The sequence below is a fragment of the Vicia villosa genome, unplaced genomic scaffold, assembly GCF_029867415.1.
Source record: "Vicia villosa cultivar HV-30 ecotype Madison, WI unplaced genomic scaffold, Vvil1.0 ctg.000854F_1_1, whole genome shotgun sequence".
Classification (NCBI taxonomy): domain Eukaryota; kingdom Viridiplantae; phylum Streptophyta; class Magnoliopsida; order Fabales; family Fabaceae; genus Vicia; species Vicia villosa.
This window is the reverse complement of record NW_026705384.1, coordinates 328,743-350,564: the sequence shown is the minus strand read 5'-3', so window position 1 is coordinate 350,564 and position 21,822 is coordinate 328,743. Positions and strand designations below refer to the sequence as shown.

Genomic DNA, 21,822 nt, shown 5'->3' with positions numbered 1-21,822 from the left:
CAGATGTATCAATAACCATACTTCTACGCATATCAGATAACACAAGATTCAACCTCTTAGCACAATCCAAAGAAATAAATGAATACGTTGCACCATTATACTAATAAAGCACGTACCTCAGATTAGCTTATCCTTAGTAGTGGTCCTAGTACCAGATAGCGCAAGTACTTTTCCCTTCGCTTGTTCCTTCTTCGGTTTGTCACACTTGGTACTAATGTGACCTTGCTCTCCACAGTTGTAGCAAGTCACCCTCGAACCCGCTTTACAATTAGCAGCTACGTGGCCTGGCCAGCCACACTTGAAACAAGTAGCAACCTTTTTCTTACACTCAGCAGCACGATGACCTTCAGCACCACATTTGAAACACTTAAGTGGAGTAGGAGCCCCTCCCCCCCTTAGCTTCTTGCCAAAACCAGATTGTTTCCTGTTGATATCATACAGTCTCCCACTAGATTGTCCTCTTCCTCGTTTCAACTTTAGAAACTCCACTTCTTTCTTCCTACGCACATCTTCTGGAAAATAGTTTCTAAAAATGCATCACAAAAAAGAGTCCAAGAAACTTCAACACCTTCTCTGTCAAATCTCTACACAGTATTACTCCACCAATCGTTAGCTCCTTTCGTCAGCATGTGAGTACCCAACTGCACCTTCTGTACATCCGTACAAATCATGATTTGAAAAATCTTTTCCATTTCTCTCATCCATGCATGTGCTTTGTCCGGTCCATAATTTCCTTCAAAAGTCGGCGGATTGCACCTTAGGAAGTCTCCAAAAGCACAAAACTCATCCTTTCCTCCATAATCGACATTCTCTTGTGGCACTTGTCCAATCGCACCAGTCCACGTCATCACCGCCTCAACATTAACGTCAACATTCCTTCCTGCAGCCATTGTCCTAAGACATCCAACGACCGACAAACAAACAGTATCAATCGTGTCAGGTACACAAATCCAATACAAAAGGGATAGGAAAACATAAATGACCTGGCCAACTGACCGACCGTGCTCTGATGCCACTATGTAACACCCCCAATTCTATACTAAGAAAATAAGGCATACATTTGCATATATCATAGTAAAGAAGCGTGTATCTCACGAGGGCGTTACACATATTTCAAAATAAAACAACATGCAATGGTCATTTCCGAATAACACGGGATTTAAAGCAACATACGAAAACACAGCGGAATAATCATCTCATCAAATAAAGGGTAAATCGGATGATTCCCATACATCATCCACCATATCTCAATATCTCGGCTCAAGGCCACTCATTAATAAAATAACATATTCAAATACGGAATACAAAATGAGTAAACAAATATCTCGTATCATAGAGTTATGAAAATATAAACCCAACCCCATGTGTTACATATGACCAGAGCATAAGCGACTACTTAGTCACGACACCCTACTAGAGATCTAAATCTCTAAGCTAAGCCTCCTTCGAAGCATCACTATTCACGAAACCTGCACATTACCAACAAAGGATAACATTCAAACAGAAGGGTGAGAATTCAAAATCTAATAGAAAATATAATAATGGGAAAATGCAACATAAGTAAGCATACATTTCACAATTATTCACTCTTCTCAAAACATGCATTTATCACCAATATAAAGTTAACATGTTTAATACAATTAAGTATCACAATCAAATTCACAACCTCATATATTGATGATTTACATATATACACATATATCACCCATACATATATATATTTCACATTCCATGTCAAATATGTATTAATAACATATATCTCATTCTCATCACATTCACCAATCCATATCAAATGATTCATCATTCCACATATATGCATATCAATCAAATTCTCATCCACACATTTATACCACATAATCACACATAACAACATTTCACACCGACACGTGTGACTCAAGTGTGACTGTGTGCGATATGCATGTGGATCCCTCCTTTATCATTTTCGGTCATGCCGATTGCCACTCTCTATGGACAAGATAACCACCTCAAAGCCCCATACTCGTTAAGCTTTCAAACCTCATACTCGTTAGATTTGGGACAAGTAAATAACCTTCGCGAGATTACCCAACATTGCCACTTTCAAAGACTCATGCTTGTGTACGTGTGCAACAAAACAAGACTCATGCATTTAAGACGATCTCTCTATCTCTTAAACTACACAATAACATCTTTACAACTTTGCACAACATTACACAACATGACTTCTCTTCCAAACAATGCATCACCTAGCACACATCAATCAATCACATGTATTCAAGTCTAGCATTATCATTTATTCAATCCACATCTTGATACATACACATTTAAATGATCCTTATCAATAAGATACATTCATATAGTACATATAAATATATATATTCATTCCAACATATCATGGATATCACATCACTTAACACATCTATGAATATTAATCACAAGTCATTAATTTATAATGCACACATAAGTAATCACATTTTATCCATATATTTACACCAAATTTAAACTATTCCACATCAACTAGCATTTAGCAATCAATCAAATAATTCACGGTTATCATATCACATAATGCATTCATGAACATTGATCATGCACAATCCATCCATAACATACACATAAAATTACATGTTATTCCCAATTAACATCATAATTAAATTAAACAATTGCCAACTAATCCTACTGTATCATATAGACAATTATTTAAGCTTCAATATACTTCAAACAGCAACTAAAAAGGAGTTACGGATCAAAAGTTATGCTAATTCTAAGTTACAAACATTTTTCCAAGATGCACAGTGGAACTCGGTTCCTCCCCATGTGGGAACCGGGTTATGACTTCCTAAAAAGCTCGTTTCTGGTTTTTACTATGGGAAACCGGGTTGGCACATCTGGGAACCGGTTCCCACGTAATAGTAGCAGAAAAATTGATAGTTTTGACAACAAAACACATTTCCAATCATACCCAATCCAACCCAAACGAACATAAGCATTTAGAATCATCAAATCAACTCATTAAACACCCAATTCATGCAACAATAACATCATTTATCACCACATAACAATATAACAACAAGAGATTCACAAAATGAGCAAAAGTTACATAAACCCTAACATTTCCAAAACTATGAAATTGAGAGATGAAGAGATTCACATACACAAACAAACAATTACCCAATCATAAATTCTACAAGAACTTGGATTCAAACCCTTGTCTCTAGCTCTTAATCCATCCTCTTGATGAAATATACCAATCCTCTCCTCTTTGTTCTTCTCTTCTTTCTCTCCTCTTCTCTCTAGCCTCTTTCTTTCTATTCTCCTCTTCTAGGTTTCCTCACCTAACCTCTACTATATTTATTTTATCTTTTGGACTTAACCCACCCAACTCTCATTCTAGTTAACTAATCCCAATAACTCTTATCTCCTAATATTCACTAATAGTCCAATAAATCAAGTTAGCATAAAACGCATATAATTAAATATTCAAATAATTATTATATCACATAGTAACTAAATAAATAAATAATTATTAAAAACAACAGATAATATAATTGCTAATATAATTAATAAAAATACTAATAAAATCGGGCTGTTACAACTCTCCTCCACTTAAAAGATTTTCGTCCTCGAAAATTCAGTCGACACAGCCATCTCAATACCGAAACCACATCTCCTTCCTCCAGATTCACACCAAAACAAAACGTTCCACGTCTTCAACTATACAAGGCTGTAAAAGATACCACTCCAATACCCGAATGGAATACCATGCAACACATAGTTCTCTCAACATAAAACCTAGCATGTCTCCCCATCCTATAATCCATCCTCATTGGAATAGAATAAGTGCATCTTGTCCACTTATCCATAATAACTCGAATCACTTCACAACTACTCGATGTTTTCAGTAAACCCGGAATAAAATCCATAGAGATACTGTCTCACTTCCACTCTAATAGTATAATTGTTGCACCAACTAAACGGTTTCTGACAAGTCCAGCTCAATTACACAATTCCGCTATATCCCTTTTCATACTTTACCACTAAACATTTTCCTCAAATATTGATACATTTTAGTAGCATTATGATGTATACTCAAACCATTACGATGTCCTTAATTCAACATTCTCTTTTCCAACTTCAAAATATCAGAAATGCAAACTCGAACTCGACCTTTCATGACTCTAATCTCGTCAATCCGAAAGTGATTACCTTTACCTTGATTAATCAATGTCATCCCGACAACCAATTGCAAATCCAATTTCTAACTCTCTCTAATTTGTTAAGAACACCACACGTAGGCTTCAACATACTAAACTTAACGTAAGAAGACGTCGCTTCACAACCAAGCTCAAATCTCGAAATTGTTCCAACAATTCCAACTCTTGAATCCTCAACATAGAAATATGCAATGATTTCCTACTCAATGCATCAGCTACAACGTTCGCCCTTCCAAGATGGTAATTCAAACCAAAATCCTAATCTCTCAAGAATCTAACCATCTTCTTTACTTCATTCTTAACTCTTGTAGTCACTATGTAACACCCCCAATTCTATACTAAGAAAATAAGGCATATATTTACGTAAATTATAGTAAAGAAGCATGCATCTCACGAGGGCGTTACACATAATTCAAAATAAAACAAACATTTTATCTTTAGACATGCAATGGTCATTTCCAAATAACACGGGATTTAAAACAACATGCAAACCACAACGGAATAATCATCTCATCAAATAAATGGTAAAGTCGGATGATTCCCATACATCATCCACCATGTCTCAACATCTTGGCTCATGGCCACACATTAACAAAATAACATATTCAAATACAAAATACAATACGAGTAAACAATTATCTAATAATGACAAGTTATAAAATATAAACCCAACCCCATGTGTTACATATGACCAGAGCACAAGTGACTACTTAGTCACGACACCTTACTAGTGATCTAAATCTCGACGCTAAACCTCCTTCGAAGCATCATTGTCCATGAAACCTGCACGTTACCAACAAAGGATAACATTCAAACAGAAGGGTGAGAATTCAACTTCTTATAGATAAACATAATATGGGAAATGTAAAACACAACAAGAATACATTTCAAGAATTCATCACTCTTCACATAAACATGCATCATATGCCATTAATCAAGATTCACATGTTCATGCCATACAACCTAGTTCATTCAATTCCACATAATCATACATGATTACTAAACAATGTACATAATCATATTTCACCAACATCTAGATTCTATAAACATATAATTTCACATCTACGTCACATATGTTTCAATCACATATATCACAATTATAACACAACAATCATTCATATCAAATGAATCACCAAATTCACTTATCACATCTCATACACACATAACAATCACATAATGGTATACGTTCAAACATCACATAACACCAATGTGACTCAATGCAAGACATGTGACTCTATGCATGTGGTACCCAATATGAACCCGGCATTTCACCGCTTCCGATTCAATATCTAGAATCCAAGCCACGCTCCCGATCCGGACAAGATCAAAGCCAACACGCCTATTTCCAATTAAGGATCACGTCTGCTACGCCTGTTTCCATTCAAGGATCAACGTCTCTTACCATGTGAACCCAAGTTTCACCGCTTCCACCATAAAGCCGACCATGCTATGAATGTATGTACAATTACCAACAATTTATTCAGTTAAGATTATCTCATCAATCTTAACTTACCGCATAGCATAATAATCCAACTCTATGAATTATCCACCAATTGTACACAACATTCACAACACAATTAACAATTACAACAAGGCATAACAACCATCATATATCCAGTCACAATCATCATGAATATATTACCACACATCTTACTAATAGTTGTTATTCAGTACATACCAAAACGTAACGCACATAAAAGCATTTACATGTATTAAATCCACATCTCAATACATACACCTTCAAATGATAATTATCTACGAGGCACATTCAAATAGTATATATATTCATCCTAACATATCATGGATATCACATCACTTAACACATCTATGAATATTAATCACAAGTCATTAATTCATCATGTACACATAAGTAAGTCACATGTTATCCATATATTAACATCAAAATTAAACCATTCAACATCAACCAAATCTACCCTATCATATAGATAATCTCATTAGCTTCCTAACGCTTCGAACGGCGCATAAAACGGAGCTACGGATCAAAAGTTATGGCCTTTCAAAGTTTGGAAAAAGTTCTGTAAAACAGGGTTCGCGGCGCCGACAAAGTTCGCGGCGCGAACTGAGTGAATCAAATATTCCTGAGTTTCTGCCAAGCAGTTCGCGGCTCGAACAATAGTTCGCGGCTCGAACAATAGTTCGCGGTGCGAACTGCTGATTTCAGAAAATCCCAAATCTCAAAAAACAGCATACGAATTCCATTCCAAATCCCCTAAACTCAACCCAATCAAGCTGAAAAACACCAACCATCACGAACAACAATAGAATAAATGTTATAACCACAAACATAACACATATTATGAATCTTCTAACATCATAACATCATCAAACATCAATTAAAACACATTTTAAATCATAAATTCATGCATTTGTTCATAAACCCTAACTTTTCTATGTTTCCATGAAATTGCAAAGATGAAGAGATAATCATAAAAACACACATTACCCAATCATATAGTCTATAAGAACTTGGATTCAAACCCTTACCTCTAGCTCTTAAATCCACCCTCTTCAAGAAATCTACAATTTCCTTCTTCTTCTCTTCTATGTTCTTTCTCCTCTCTTCTCTTCTTTCTCTTCCTTTCCCCCAAATTGTGTTATCTCTAAAACCCTAGTTTTCCTCTTCTTACTATTTTTCTCTTAATGGGCTTAGTTATGTTATTACCCACCCATCCAATTATTAATTATGCCCAATACATAGTATACTAATAATAACCTAATTAAACCATAAAACACAAATATGCATATAATTAGATGTTTCAATTAATTAGTAATACCACATAGTAATTAAATAAACAAATAATTAACAAAACACACAAATAAGCTAATAAATAAAATATCTAATAAAATCGGGCTGTTACAACTCTCCCCCACTTAAAAGATTTGCGTCCTCGAAAATTCTCTTCAAGCACTAACCCCAAGTACAAATCCTTCATTCAACCTTCAAGTATCTTCTCTTCTAATCTCAAATCACTCCGCAAACCTCTTCAAAATCCAAAAGAAAACCTCGGAGTTTATCCAAAACAATACTTGACAGAATACCATGCAAACACACAATCCTCTCGATGTACAACTTAGCAAGTCATTCCATCAAATAATCCATCCTTATCGGAATAAAATAAACACATTTGTCCGTCTATCCATAATAATCCAGATCGCTTCATAATTACTCGACGTTCTCGAGAAACCCGAAACAAAATCTGTAGAAATACGATCCCACTTCCACACGGGAATAGATAACTGTTGTACCAACTAAACGGTTTCTGACAAGTCCAACTCAAATACATAATTCCACTATATCCCTCTTCATACTTTACCACTAAACATTTTCCTCAAATCATGTTACATTTTAGTAGCATTATGATGTATACTCAAACCATTACGATGTCCTTCATTCAAAATTCTCTTTCTCAAATCCATAACATCCGGAATATAAACTCGATCACGACATCTTAGGACTCTAACCTCGTCAATCCGAAAGTGATTACCTTTACCTTGATTAATCAATGTCATCTCGTCAACCAATTGCAATCCAATTTCAGACTCTCCCTAATCTCGTCAAGAACACCAGACGTAGGCTTTAACATACTAAGCTTAACACAAGATGTCGCTTCACAACCAAACTCAAATCTCGAAAACTCTTCCAACAATTTTCAACTCTCGAATCATTAACATAGACATATGCAACGATTTCCTATTCAATGCATCGGCTACAACATTCACTTTTCCATTATGGTAGTTCAAACTAGAATCATAATCTCTCAAGAATTCCAACCATCTTCGTTGCCTCATATTCAACTCTCTTTGATCAAACAAATACCCAAAACTCTTGTGATCACTATACACATCAAATCTTGATCCAAACAAATAATGCCTCCAAAGTTTCAAAACAAACACAACGGCGGCCAACTCTAAATCATGCGTCGGATAATTCCTCTCATGAATTTTAAGTTGCCTTGAAGCATACGCTAACACTTACCCTTTTTGCATCAAAACGCCTCCGAAACCCAACAATGAGGCATCACAATACACCACAAACGGTTCAAACGGATCTGGCAAAATCAAAATAGGAGCAGAAGTCAACCTTCTCTTAAGCTCTTGAAAATTCGCTTCATATTGCGAAGTCCAAATTAAAGCTTGACCTTTCCTAGTCAACAACGTCAACGGCAAATATAACTTAGAAAATCCCTCAATGAACTTCCTATAATAACCAGCCAAAACAAGAAAACTTATAATCTCAGAAACAGACTTAGGAGCTTCCCATTGAGATATAGCTTCAATCTTCGACGGGTCAACAGAAATACCTCCACTAGAGATCACATGGCCAATAAAACTCACTTCCTTTAACTAAAATTCACACTTCGAAATTTTAGCAAACAATCTCTTCTCTTTCAATACTGACAAGAAAATTCTCAAAAGCTCAGCATGATCATCTTCATTCTTAGAATCAAAACATCCTCAAAACAATACCTCATTAGGACATTCCTTCTTCTTACTCGACAAAACAAGTGCAACTCCATGACCATACACTTAGACAAATGAACCTCTTCTCAAATACTCCTCAATTCGACTCTTTAACCTCTCCTTAGTTGCTTTACAAAATACCAAGTTAGCAAGAGAAGTTTATCTCGTGCAATACGATCTCGTTTTCTATCAACAACAGATTAAGGGTGATCAAGTCCTCAATTTGTCAATAGACAGTCGACAATCATAATGAAACATAAACCATCGTTACTAAACCATAATAGTGTTCCTTCAGAACTCACTCTCAAAATTACTTAAAACAACAAGATCCAAAATTCCTCTTAAGATTACAATTACTTGCTTCAACTCCAAAAAATTCATACCAAAATTCTCATCAACTTGCTCTAACGAAAATAAACTAAATCAAATCAATTCCCAAAATCTCTACCAAAGATACTCAACAGACAATTCAAACACACATAAGAAATAGAAACAAAACTCATAGCAGGCGTATCAATAACCATACTTCCACGCATATCACATAACACAAGATTCAACCTCTTAGCACAATCCAAAGAAATAAATGAATACGTTGCACCATTATCAACAATAAAGCACGTACCTCAGATTAGCTTATCCTTAGTAGTGGTCTCAGCACCAGACAACGCAAGTACTCTCCCACTCACTTGTTCCTTCTTCGGTTTGTCACACTTGGTACTAATGTAACCTTGCTCTCCACAGTTGTAGCAAGTCACCCTCGAACCCTCTCTACAATTAGTAGCTATGTGGCCTGGCCTGCCACACTTGAAACAAGTAGTAACCTCTTTCTTACACTCAGCAACACGATGACCTTCAACACCACATCTGAAACACTTAAGTGGAGTAGGAGTCCCTCCCCCACTTAGCTTCTTGCCAAAACCAGATAGTTTTCTCTTGATATTATACGGTCTCCCACTAGATTGTCCTCTTCATCGTTTCAACTTAGGAAACTCCACTTCTTTCTTCCTACGCACATCTTCTGGAAAATAGTTTTCCAAAAATGTATCACGAAAAAGAGTCCAAGTGACTTCAATACCTTCTCTTTCAAATCTCCGCATAGTATTACTCCACTAATCGTCAGCTCCTTTCGTCAGCATCTAAGTACCCAACTGCACCTTCTATACATCCGTACAAATCATGATTTGAAAAATCTTTTCCATTTCTCTCATCCATGCATGTGCTTTGTCCGGTCCATACTTTCCTTCAAAAGTCGGCGGATTGCACCTTAGGAAATCTCCAAAAGCACAGAACTCATCCTTTCCTCCATAACCGGCATTCTATTACGGCACTTGTCCAATTGCACCAGTCCACCTCATTACCGCCTCAACATTAATGTCAACATTCCTTCTTGCAGCCATTGTCCTAAGACATCCAACGAGTGAAAAACAAACAGTATCGATCGTGTAAGACACATAAATCCAATACAAAAGGATAGGAAAACATAAATGACCTGACCAACTGACCGACCGTGCTCTGATACCACTATGTAACACCCCCAATTCTATACTAAACAAATAAGGCATATATTTGCGTAAATCAGAGTAAAGAAGCATGCATCTCACGAGGGCGTTACACATAATTCAAAATAAAACAAAAATTTTATCTTTAGACATGCAATGGTAATTTCCAAATAACACGGGATTTAAAACAACATGTAAACCACAGCGGAATAATCATCTCATCAAATAAATGGTAAAGTCGGATGATTCCCATACATCATCCACCATGTCTCAACATCTTGGCTCATGGCCACACATTAACAAAATAACGTATTCAAATACAAAACACAATATGAGTAAACAATTATCTCATAACGACAAGTTATAAAATATAAACCCAACCCCATGTGTTACATATCACCAGAGCACAAGTGACTACTTAGTCACGACACCCTATTAGAGATCTAAATCTCGACGCTAAACCTCCTTCGAAGCATCACTATCCACAAAACCTGCACGTTACCAACAAAGGATAACATTCAAACAGAAGGGTGAGAATTCAACTTCTTATAAATAAACATAATATGGGAAATGTAAAACACAAAAAGAATACATTTCAAGAATTCATCACTCTTCACATAAACATGCATCATATGCCATTAATCAAGATTCACATGTTCATGCCATACAACCTGGTTCATTCAATTCCACATAATCATACATGATTACTAAACAATGTACATAATCATATTTCACCAACATCTAGATTCTAAGTACATATAATTTCACATCTACATCACATATGTTTCAATCACATATATCACAATTATAACACAACAATCATTCATATCAAATGAATCACCAAATTCACTTATCACATCTCATACACACATAACAATCACATAATTCCATACGTTCAAACATCACATAACACCAATGTGACTCAATGCAAGACATGTGACTCTACGCATGTGGTACCCAATGTGAACCCAGCATTTCACCGCTTCCGATTCAATATCTAGAATCCAAGCCACGCTCCCGATCCGGACAAGATCAAAGCCAACACGCCTATTTCCAATTAAGGATCACGTCTGCTACGCCTGTTTCCATTCAAGGATCAGCGTCTCTTACCATGTGAACCCAAGTTTCACCGCTTCCACCATAAATCCGACCATGCTGTGAATGTATGTACAATTACCAACAATTTATGCAATTAAGATTATCTCATCAATCTTAACTTACCGCATACCACAATAATCCAAATCTATGAATTATCCACCAATTGTACACAACATTCACAACACAATTAACAATTACAACAAGGCATAACAACCATCATACATCCAGTCACAATCATCATGAATATATTACCACACATCTTACCAATAGTTGTTATTCAGTACATAGCAAAACGTAACGCACATAAAAGCATTTACATGTATTCAATCCACATCTCAATACATACACCTTTAAATGATAATTATCTACGAGGCACATTCAAATAGTATATATATTCATCCTAACATATCATGGATATCACATCACTTAACACATCTATGAATATTAATCACAAGTCATTAATTCACCATGTACACATAAGTAAGTCACATGTTATCTATATATTAACATCAAAATTAAACCATTCAACATCAACCAAATCTACCCTATCATATAGATAATCTCATTAGCTTCCTAACGCTTTGAACGACGCATAAAACGGAGCTACGGATCAAAAGTTATGGCCTTTCAAAGTTTGGAAAAAGTTTTGTAAAACAGGGTTCGCGGCGCGAACTGAGTGAATCAAATATTCGTGAGTTTCTGCCAAGCAGTTCGCGGCTCGATCAATAGTTCGTGGCGTAAACTGCCGAATTCAGAAAATCCCAAATCTCAGAAAACATGATACGAATTCCATTCCAAATCCCCTAAACTCAACCCAATCAAGCTGAAAAACACCAACCATCACGAACAACAATAGAATACATGTTATAACCACAAACATAACACATATTATGAATCTTCTAACATCATAACATCATCAAACATCAATTAAAACACATTTTAAATCATAAATTCATGCATTTGTTCATAAACCCTAACTTTTCTATGTTTCCATGAAATTGCAAAGATGAAGAGATAATCACAACAACACACATTACCCAATCATATAGTCTATAAGAACTTGGATTCAAACCCTTACCTATAACTCTTAAATCCACCCTCTTCAAGAAATCTACAATTTCCTTCTTCTTCTCTTCTATGTTCTTTCTCCTCTCTTCTCTTCTTTCTCTTCCTTTCCCCTAAATTGTGTTATCTTTAAAACCCTAGTTTTCCTCTTCTTACTATTTTTCTCTTAATGGGCTTAGTTATGTTATTATCCACCCATCCAATTATTAATTAGGCCCAATACATAGTATACTACTAATAACCTAATTAAACCATAAAACACAAATATGCATATAATTAGATGTTTCAATTAATTAGTAATACCACAGGATAATTAAATAAACAAATAATTAACAAAACACACAAATAAGCTAATAAATAAAATATCTAATAAAATCGGGCTGTTACACACTACGCGCCTCAATTCTCGATCCAAACAATAATGCCTCTTATGTTCCAAAAAAATACACAACGACAAACAACTCCAATGTATACATCGAATAATTCTTCTCATGAACTTAAAATTACCTTGAAGTATAAACTACCACTTGTCGATATCTGCATCAACTCACCTCATCTCGAATCTCATATCCAAGAAAGTTCACTTCTTCCAACCATAACTCACATTTAGAAGGCTTCGCACAAACTTATTCTATTTCAACATCCATTACACAATCCTTAATGTTCAGTATGTTCATCGTCACTCTTAGAATCAAAACATCCTCAAAACATTACCTCATTGGACATTCCCTCTTCTTACCTGATAGTTTTGAAAGCAAAACACATTTCCAATCATACCCAGTCCTACCCAAACGAACATAAGCATTTAGAATCATCAAATCAACTCATTAAACACCCAATTCATGTAACAATAACATCATTTATCACCACATAACAATATAACAACAGGAGATTCACAAAATGAGCAAAAGATACATAAACCCTAACATTTCCAAAACTATAAAATTGAGAGATGAAGAGATTCACATACACAAACAAATATTTACCCAATCATAGATTCTACAAGAACTTGGATTCAAACCCTTACCTCTAGCTCTTAATCCACCCTTTTGATGAAATCTACCAATCCTGTCCTCTTTGTTCTTCTCTTCTTTCTCTCCTCTTCGCTCTAGCCTCTTTCTTTCTATTCTCCTCTTCTAGGTTTCCTCACCTAACCTCTACTATATTTATTTTATCATTTAGACTTAACTCCCCCAACTCTCATTCTAGTTAACTAAGCCCATTAACTCTTATCTCCTAATATTCACTAATAGTCCAATAAATCAAATTAGCACAAAACACATATAATTAAATATTCAAATATATATTATATCACATAATAACTAAATAAATAAATAATTATTAAAAACATCAAATAATATAATTACAAATATAATTAATAAAAATACTAATAAAATCGGGCTGTTACAATAAACCCCATTTTAATCCCATTTCTTACCAATTAAATTCAAATTAATCTCCAAGGACAATTACCAATTTTCCATTACCCTCATTCCCAATTCTATAAATATAGGTCTCCTCTCCTTCATTTCACAAGCTTTTGAGAGCCAAACTCAACTTTGCAAGAATTTCTCCTCAAACTTTTCTCTCCAAAACCCAATCACTGAAAGCTCACTTTTCATAAAGTTAGTAAGATTCACATTGAATCTTACTAATCTTTGAGCTAAACCTCCATCCATTCACCTTTTCTTCATCAATTGTTGGTAGATCAAAGCATTTGGTGGTTGTCCTTGAAGTTGATTCAAAGTTTGTGCAAAAATTGGTAAATATCTAGATCCACTTCCATCCTTCAAGATGTGATCCTTTGTTGATTATGTGTGCCACATTTATGGTATTACTTTGGTGCTATATGTTGGTGATTAGATGGTATTTTCGTGTATAATGGTATCCAAGATCATAAGGTATTTGATGATATGTTTGATCAAGGTTTGGTACCCTTTAATGCTGTTTTTTTGAAAATTGCGCTGATTTGTGCAGATTTGAAAATTGCGTGCAATAAATCGATTTCCTACAGAGGTAAATTAATTTCCTGCAGGCAGAATGCTGTTTTTTTTACCTTTTTAACTTGTTTTTTATATCTTTTCTTATACTTTCTTCTTTTGATATTTTCATCGAATTGCTAATTTAGAGGTCTAATTCATCTTTAATTTCAATGGACTTAGGGTGTTGATGGGATGAAAATCCTAATCCAAAATATTATGTGATTGAACTTGAAGATGGAAGGAACCTTTAATGTGATTCCATCTTTTTCTTCTCTTTTGTTTTGGTTGATGAAAATCTTCGATATCATTGGAATTCTTTTGAGTTCTCGATGAAGATTAGACTGTTACCTCTTTTCTTTTCGTGCGGCATCGCTTTCAGAAAACAATCTACATACCGTTTCTCTGGCATGCATTAGCATACAAATCGTTATTGACCAGCCTCATTGTAGGGTGACTTCTATATAAGTTACTTGGCGATTGCTTAACATAGCGCTACATTACTTGTCCCGAATCGAAAAAAGATAAAAAATGGCAGAGATTGTTTACGGTTGGTTTAAGACTTTTGAAAGCTTATCATGTAGTTGCTTTGATTTTATCAATCTTCTGACGAGCTTTCATTGAATTTAACCTGAGTTCATCATTCACTCACCATCGATCTTCATTTACTAACTATTAATAATTAACTTTGCTTTCCGCTATTTTCTATACCGTTCTTTATTTTTTTTTACGCTTTATGTAACACCCCTTTTATACCCCAAAATAAATAAGCATATAATCAGGGAATAAGCATGCATATAACAAAAGGGCGTCACATCGATGTTTTCAAAAAACTAAAAGCCTTTAAAAACCAACAACAATTACTTACAATATATGATACACCTGGTCATTTCAAATAACACTTCTCAATTAATCATACTTTATCCAGAATATGCATTCACAGCGGAAACTACTAAATACTCGTGTGTTTCATAAAATGATCCATGTCCCATACCATGATCAAGTCTCAATAATCATATCAACATAAATTAAAACATAATTCAGAATATTTGGCTTAAGAGCCTATCAAACAACAAGTAGTAACATAACAGGTTCTCAAATCAAACTTAATACATAACCGAATAGAAACATGAGTTCAAATAACTAGTCTACCCAGTGTTACATGACCAGACCATCGACTCATTACCTAATCTCCAAATAACTCGGAAGAAAGTCTAACTAAGATCACACGCGAGCTACTAACTCCAGAACCTGCATGTCGCCAAACGAGGGTAACATTAAAACAGAAGGGTGAGAATACAAATCATTATGAAGAAAGTATTATAAGATATAATGGTTAAATCAACAATTATAGGAATCTATCACACCTTGCCTAATCATGTAAAAGAATACTATTCCATATATTCACATATATTAAGCATTCAACAAGTATAAAAGTGTGATATTCCAATTTCAATACGATATTTTTCAACCATGCACCTAACTATAATTATCACATATTCACACATTAAACCAAGTATGTATCCAAACATCACCCATTTCAATTATCAAGCTCATACACGTATCACAACAACATCAATTTCACATATTCAATTATCACATAACTCTAGTGTGACTCAATGCAAGATATGTGACACTATGCATGTGGTACCTCAATGTGAACCCAAAGTTTCACCGCTTTCCGATTCAATATTTAGAATCCAAGCCACACTTCCGATTCGGACAAGATCAAAGCCACTACGCCTAATCCAAATTAAGGATTAACGTCTGCTACGTCTATTTCCAATCAAGGATCACTGTCTATCACCATGTGAACCCACAGTTTCACCGCTTCCACAATAAAGCCGACTATGCCATGAATGTATGTACAATTACCAACCAACTATGCAATTAAGATTATCTCATCAATCTTAACTTACCGCATACCAACAATAATCCAACTCTATGAATTATATATTCAATTGTACACAACATTCACAACACATTGACATCAATCAACATAATAGAACCAAATATCCAATTATGATTCACAAATGCAATTAACACTAGTAAATCATACTATCTCATTTTAAAACATGTTTTCTAAAATATAATGAATACACGTTTTCACAAACATCATCTAATCACTGGTATTCACGCCATACGGCTACCCACAGAGAACATTCGCAAAACGACATAATTGGCATAGCAATAGTTTATCCTCAACATAAATATTTAAGCCAAAATACAAATTCGGTTCATTTCACAAAATACCGCAATTTACCGATAAACCAAATAATCGATCTAATTCTAATTACTTCCAAGTTATTCCAATCAATTAAACTTATTGAAACTAATTCGACTATTACCTTAATCACCCCAATTAATATCCCATTATATTAATTCCAATTTACTACTTCATTCTCTCTTACAAAACCAACACTTTAATATAAAATATCCAATTCCACACAAATTCGGTCGGTTCGTAAAATATTACCATTTCAACAAAATAACACTACCATGTTAACCTACTAATTTAACTTAGCTATCACGTAGATTTTCATCAAATTCCGGACAACTAATTATACCGCTTAATTCCGCTATTCGGACAAACGGGACTGTTTTGCATTTCATTTTTCTATAACTTACTGTTATATCAATTCAATTATATTTTTCATTACATATCCCATGATTCATTTTCATTTATAATGTTGTTATATTTTATTACATTATGTAAACATGAGCTAGAACATGGCATATACGAGAAAGGGTAAAGAACCAAGTAGCAGCATATCATATTTATGAAATACAGAAGCATATCACATTGATGAAATAGTATATGAACAAAAAGAAAAAAGTGAGATACAGGGTTGTCGAACGGCACCCTTCATTGCCATACGCCCGACGTCCTTCAAGGTGGCCTCAATACCGATCGTCAATGGGTGAAAGCACGCTTGAATTTTCCAGATTCAATTCCTTTCCACCATACAGTATTTTGTTTCAGTTTCAATTTGTTTCCTATTTCATTCACTAATTCATTCTACGTGAGTACAATAGCAAACCATAGCATACAAATCAAATACAACACAGTTCAAGACAACATTATAGATTCAATTAAATTAAACCTAATCATGTTAATCTACCCACTATCCCCATCATACTAACCCATAATAATAGGAATTCTCCCCCTTACCTCTTCAATGTGCTTCAAACGCTAGTTTTCTCCCTTGTTGTTCTTCCCCTAGCTTTTTCTCCTTTCTCCTCTCTTAGCCTCCTTTCTCCTCTTCTTTTGCAAATGAACAAAGTTATGATACTTCTACTCTTCCAACCCTTACTATATTATTCATATTGGGCTTAACCCATATAATTCCACTTCCTAACTAATTAGGCCTAATTGATGAAATAGAGTAGTTCAAATAAATAATTATGCTCCAACAAATAATATTATTTCCCTTAATATTATTTTCCGATTAATCCAATTAAATCCGACTTTATCTCAATTAAATAAAAATCCAATAATAATATTATTTCTAATATTATTTCTCTACATATTCCACTTTATTAATTCTTCGATTAACCGAATAAATTCCAAATTCACTTAATAATCCGAACATGTTTCTCAATAACACCGACGATCCAATTAATTATCAAACTTCGTCCAAATTAAGTAAATAAATCCTTATTTAATTTAATTAGTCAGTTAATTAAATTTGGGCTGTTACACTTTACGCTTTATTTTACCATTTATCATTCATCATCTTTATGTATATGTCCTTTTTTTTCTTTGTCCATTTGGACTTATTTTTTTATGCTTATGCTATTTTCCTTTTGTCCATTTGGACCATACTCTATTTTTATGCTTAAAACACTAATAATAAACTTGAATCTTTAAAAGACTTAAGGCTCTTTGTGGACTATTGGTTATTATCCTGAGCACTTTGGAGATCTGGACCTCTTGGACTTAGAATTAGGATGCTTGTTACCTTGATATCTCTAGACCTTGTTATATTGTTGTTATTCTGTCTGGATGTCCTTGGAGTTTACTCCAAGGCATTGGGTTGTTTTCTTTTTGTGTATGCAGGTATTTCCTTGAAAGTTCTTGATGGTTAATTCCAAGGCATTGTGATAAGGAATTCATCTGTACACAGCCGTTACTCTGCCCGATTTTCGTCAAGAGTTTATGATGCATTCCAAAGGCTTGGTGCAAGTTATCGTAAGTGTGAAGTGCGCCTAAGAGGGGGTGAATTAGGACCAATAAAAATTTATGGTTTTAGAGACAAGAATGAAAGAATGAAGCATCATGTATGATAACACAAAATATAACTAATATATAATGATAAGAAATAGCATAAGTCGTACAACATAGGAATTGAAACATAACAAAACATAACATAACATAAAACATAGTTCAAGATAGAAATGCATAAAACGAAAAGTTCATTAAACAGAACGGAAATTAATCAAAGACATAAGGATCATTCATCATCCATTTCATCATTCTCTTCTTCATTTTGCCCTTGGTCACCATTATCCTCTTGTTCTTCATTGGCTTGGTTATGGTAATTGAGGAGATTTTCAAATTGTTGGAGAAAGAAGGCATTTTTCAGCTTGTTGGTCCCTATAGTTGTTGGCCATTATGGTTTCTATATAGAAAATTTTGTTAAAGAGAATATCCATTGTAACACCTCCTTCCGAAATGGGTGGCGGAACATCGGTTAAACCATCGTCTTTGTAAATAAAAGTTCTGTCCAAGGCTAAGACAATACCGATATTTTTTAGAGCAGTTTTGTCATTGATTTAGCATTCCCTTGTAGTCATAAGTTGTGAGGAATGGTTCTTAAGATTGACACCAGCAGCTTTCAAGATATGAGTGGTTGGTCTACTATAGGGCAAGCCACCACTTAAATGTTGTAGCCTATGCATGTGATGCAAAATAGCGAAAGCCCAATTAATCTTGATGTTGTTTTTGATACAAAAAAGGATTTGAAATTCCAACTCATTTACACGAGAATGATTTGAATGTTTTGCGAGCAAAACATAAGAAATTATAAAGTGAAGCATTCTTTCATTAACGGGAAAGTTGGAGCCAAACATGTTAAACTTGTTGATGAGAGGATTTTGTCGAACAACAACAACGGTTTGAAAAGGTCGAATCATATCGAGAAAGCTTTGAGTTTTGCTAAAGCCTTCCCACTCGGGTGTATATCCGGCTAGCAAAATTTGTCCGTTAGTAGGAATTCCTAAGCAATTTCCAAAAGACTCTAAATCCATCCTGATTTCCTTATTATGTACCAAAGTTGTTAACTTAATTTCATCCAACTTAGTAAAATCATCACCAAACACAATACTCAAATTTTCATAAAATTCCCTAACCAAATCCGGGTATATTTTTCCATAGTCACTAACAAAGTTGTACACTCCTTGATATTGTAATTTTTCCGGAAAAATAAAGCTATGAGAAGGAAAGGATTGGAGGTTACCATACTTTAAGGACAAAAGTTGTCGATTCTGAAAGTTGAGCCTCATATTCTTTGGAGCTGGTGTGGGTTCATCAAAATCATTAGTAGCCTTTTTCTTTTCTTGGATGCTCTTGAGGAAGAAGCCATGGATATGAAGCTTTTGAAAGAGGATTTTCGGATTTGGGAGAGTAGAGGAATTTGTGATATGATTTTTGAGGTTAGGAAGAGATACATAGTTGTTTGGATGAGTGGGTTTTAAATTTTGGTGGAAGAAATTTGGAATGAGTCTGGTTTAATGAGAATGGAAGAATGAGTAATGGTGGGGAGAACCAGAGTTGAAGAGAGAGTTTGTGAGAACCAAGGTTGAAGAGAGATGAATGAGGTTTGACCAAAAACTCTTTCCAAGATACACACATATTAAAACAATAATATAATTTAACCAAAAAACAACAAAAGGGAGGATTCTAGAGAAAAAAATTCAAAATTTGGTCTGTAGGAACTGGTTCCCCCAAATAGGAACCTGGTTTCCCTTCACAAAAGATGAAAACCTGGGCCAAAAAAACACGCAGGAACCGGTTTCCCTAAATGGGAACCCGGGTTCCAAAGCCCAAAAAGCAAAAATATAAAAAATTTAAACTATGAAAAAAAAAAGATTAAAATATAGAATATATGACATGTGTACCTTATATGATGGAACATTCTTTTGTCTATATTTATATATCATGTTCGTCCAATATACCGAGTTCTCGTCGAATTTTGAAGAAAGGTTCTTTTGCAAGCGACTTTGTAAAAATATATGCTAGTTAATTATGAGTATCAATGAAATTAACTTCGACATCTCCTTTAAGCACATGATTGCGAAGAAAATGATGTCGAATGTCAATGTGTTTGGTACGAGAATGCATGAGCGATTCTTTGAAATATTGATCGCACTTGTGTTGACGCATCGAAGAGGGATGCATCCAAGATATAAGCCGTAGTCACTGAGTTATTGTTTTAGCCATAAGATTTGAGCGCAACAACTTCTGACTGCAAAGTATTCTGCTTCAGCGGTGCTAAGAGAGGCACATGCTTGTTTCTTGCATGACCATGATACTAAAGCATTTCCTAAGATGTGACAAGTTCCACTTGTACTTTTGCAATCAGTTTTGCAACCTGCATAATCCGTGTCAGAATAACCAAGTAAATCACATATACTACCTTTTGGATACCATATACTTCATGATCCTTTTTACCGCCATGAGATAAGATTCCTTCGGGTTTGCTTGAAAACGGGCACACAAACAAACACTAAACATTATGTCAGGACGACTTGCCGTCAAATATAAAAGTGAACCAATCATACCTCGATATTTCGTAATATCAATTGAGACACCGGATTCATCTTGATCAACATACGTACCGGATCCCATAGGAGTAGACATTGTTTTACAATTATCCATATTGAATCTTTTCAACAATTCTTTGTAATACTTGGATTGGTTGATAAAGATGCTATCCTTTAATTGTTTAATTTGTAGTCCAAGGAAATAGTTCATCTTACCCATCATAGACATCCCAAATTCTCCTTGCATTATTGATGAGAATTCTTCACACATTTGTGTGTTTGTTGAACTGAATATGATGTTGTCAACATAGACTTGAACTAATAAAGTATGCTTTTTAATTTTTTTTAAAAACAAAGTTTTATCAACTTTACCTTTTTCAAAACCTTTTTCGCATTGAAAGTTGCTAAGACGATCATACCATGCCCTTGGTGCTTGCTTTAAGCCATAGAGAGCCTTTTTCAACTTGAATACATGCGAGGGATTCTTGAAGTCTTCAAAGCCCGGGGGTTGTTTGACATAGACTTCTTCGTTTATGTATCCATTTAGGAAGGCACTTTTGACATCCATTTGAAAAAGCTAAAAATTTAAAGAGCAAGCATAAGCAAGTAAAAGACGAATAGCTTCTAACCTTGCAACCGGAGCAAAATTTTCTTCAAAGTCGATTTCTTCTTCTTGATTATATCCTTGAGCCACCAACCTTGCTTTGTTTCGAACAATTATTCCATTCTCATCAAGCTTATTCT

General features: G+C 34.7%; 1 protein-coding gene across 1 annotated transcript in view; it reads right to left on the bottom strand.

The window, feature by feature from the left end:
* Nucleotides 1–21,175, bottom strand: part of LOC131631655 (uncharacterized) — a 29,060-nt gene extending 7,885 nt beyond the window's left edge. The window contains exons 1-2 of the mRNA XM_058902426.1: nucleotides 21,097–21,175; nucleotides 20,775–20,906 (exon numbers count right to left, since the gene is read on the bottom strand). Coding sequence (XP_058758409.1) covers nucleotides 20,775–20,906; nucleotides 21,097–21,175 — 211 coding nt within the window. The remainder of the gene's footprint in view (nucleotides 1–20,774; nucleotides 20,907–21,096) is intronic.
* Nucleotides 21,176–21,822: the final 647 nt, after the last annotated feature.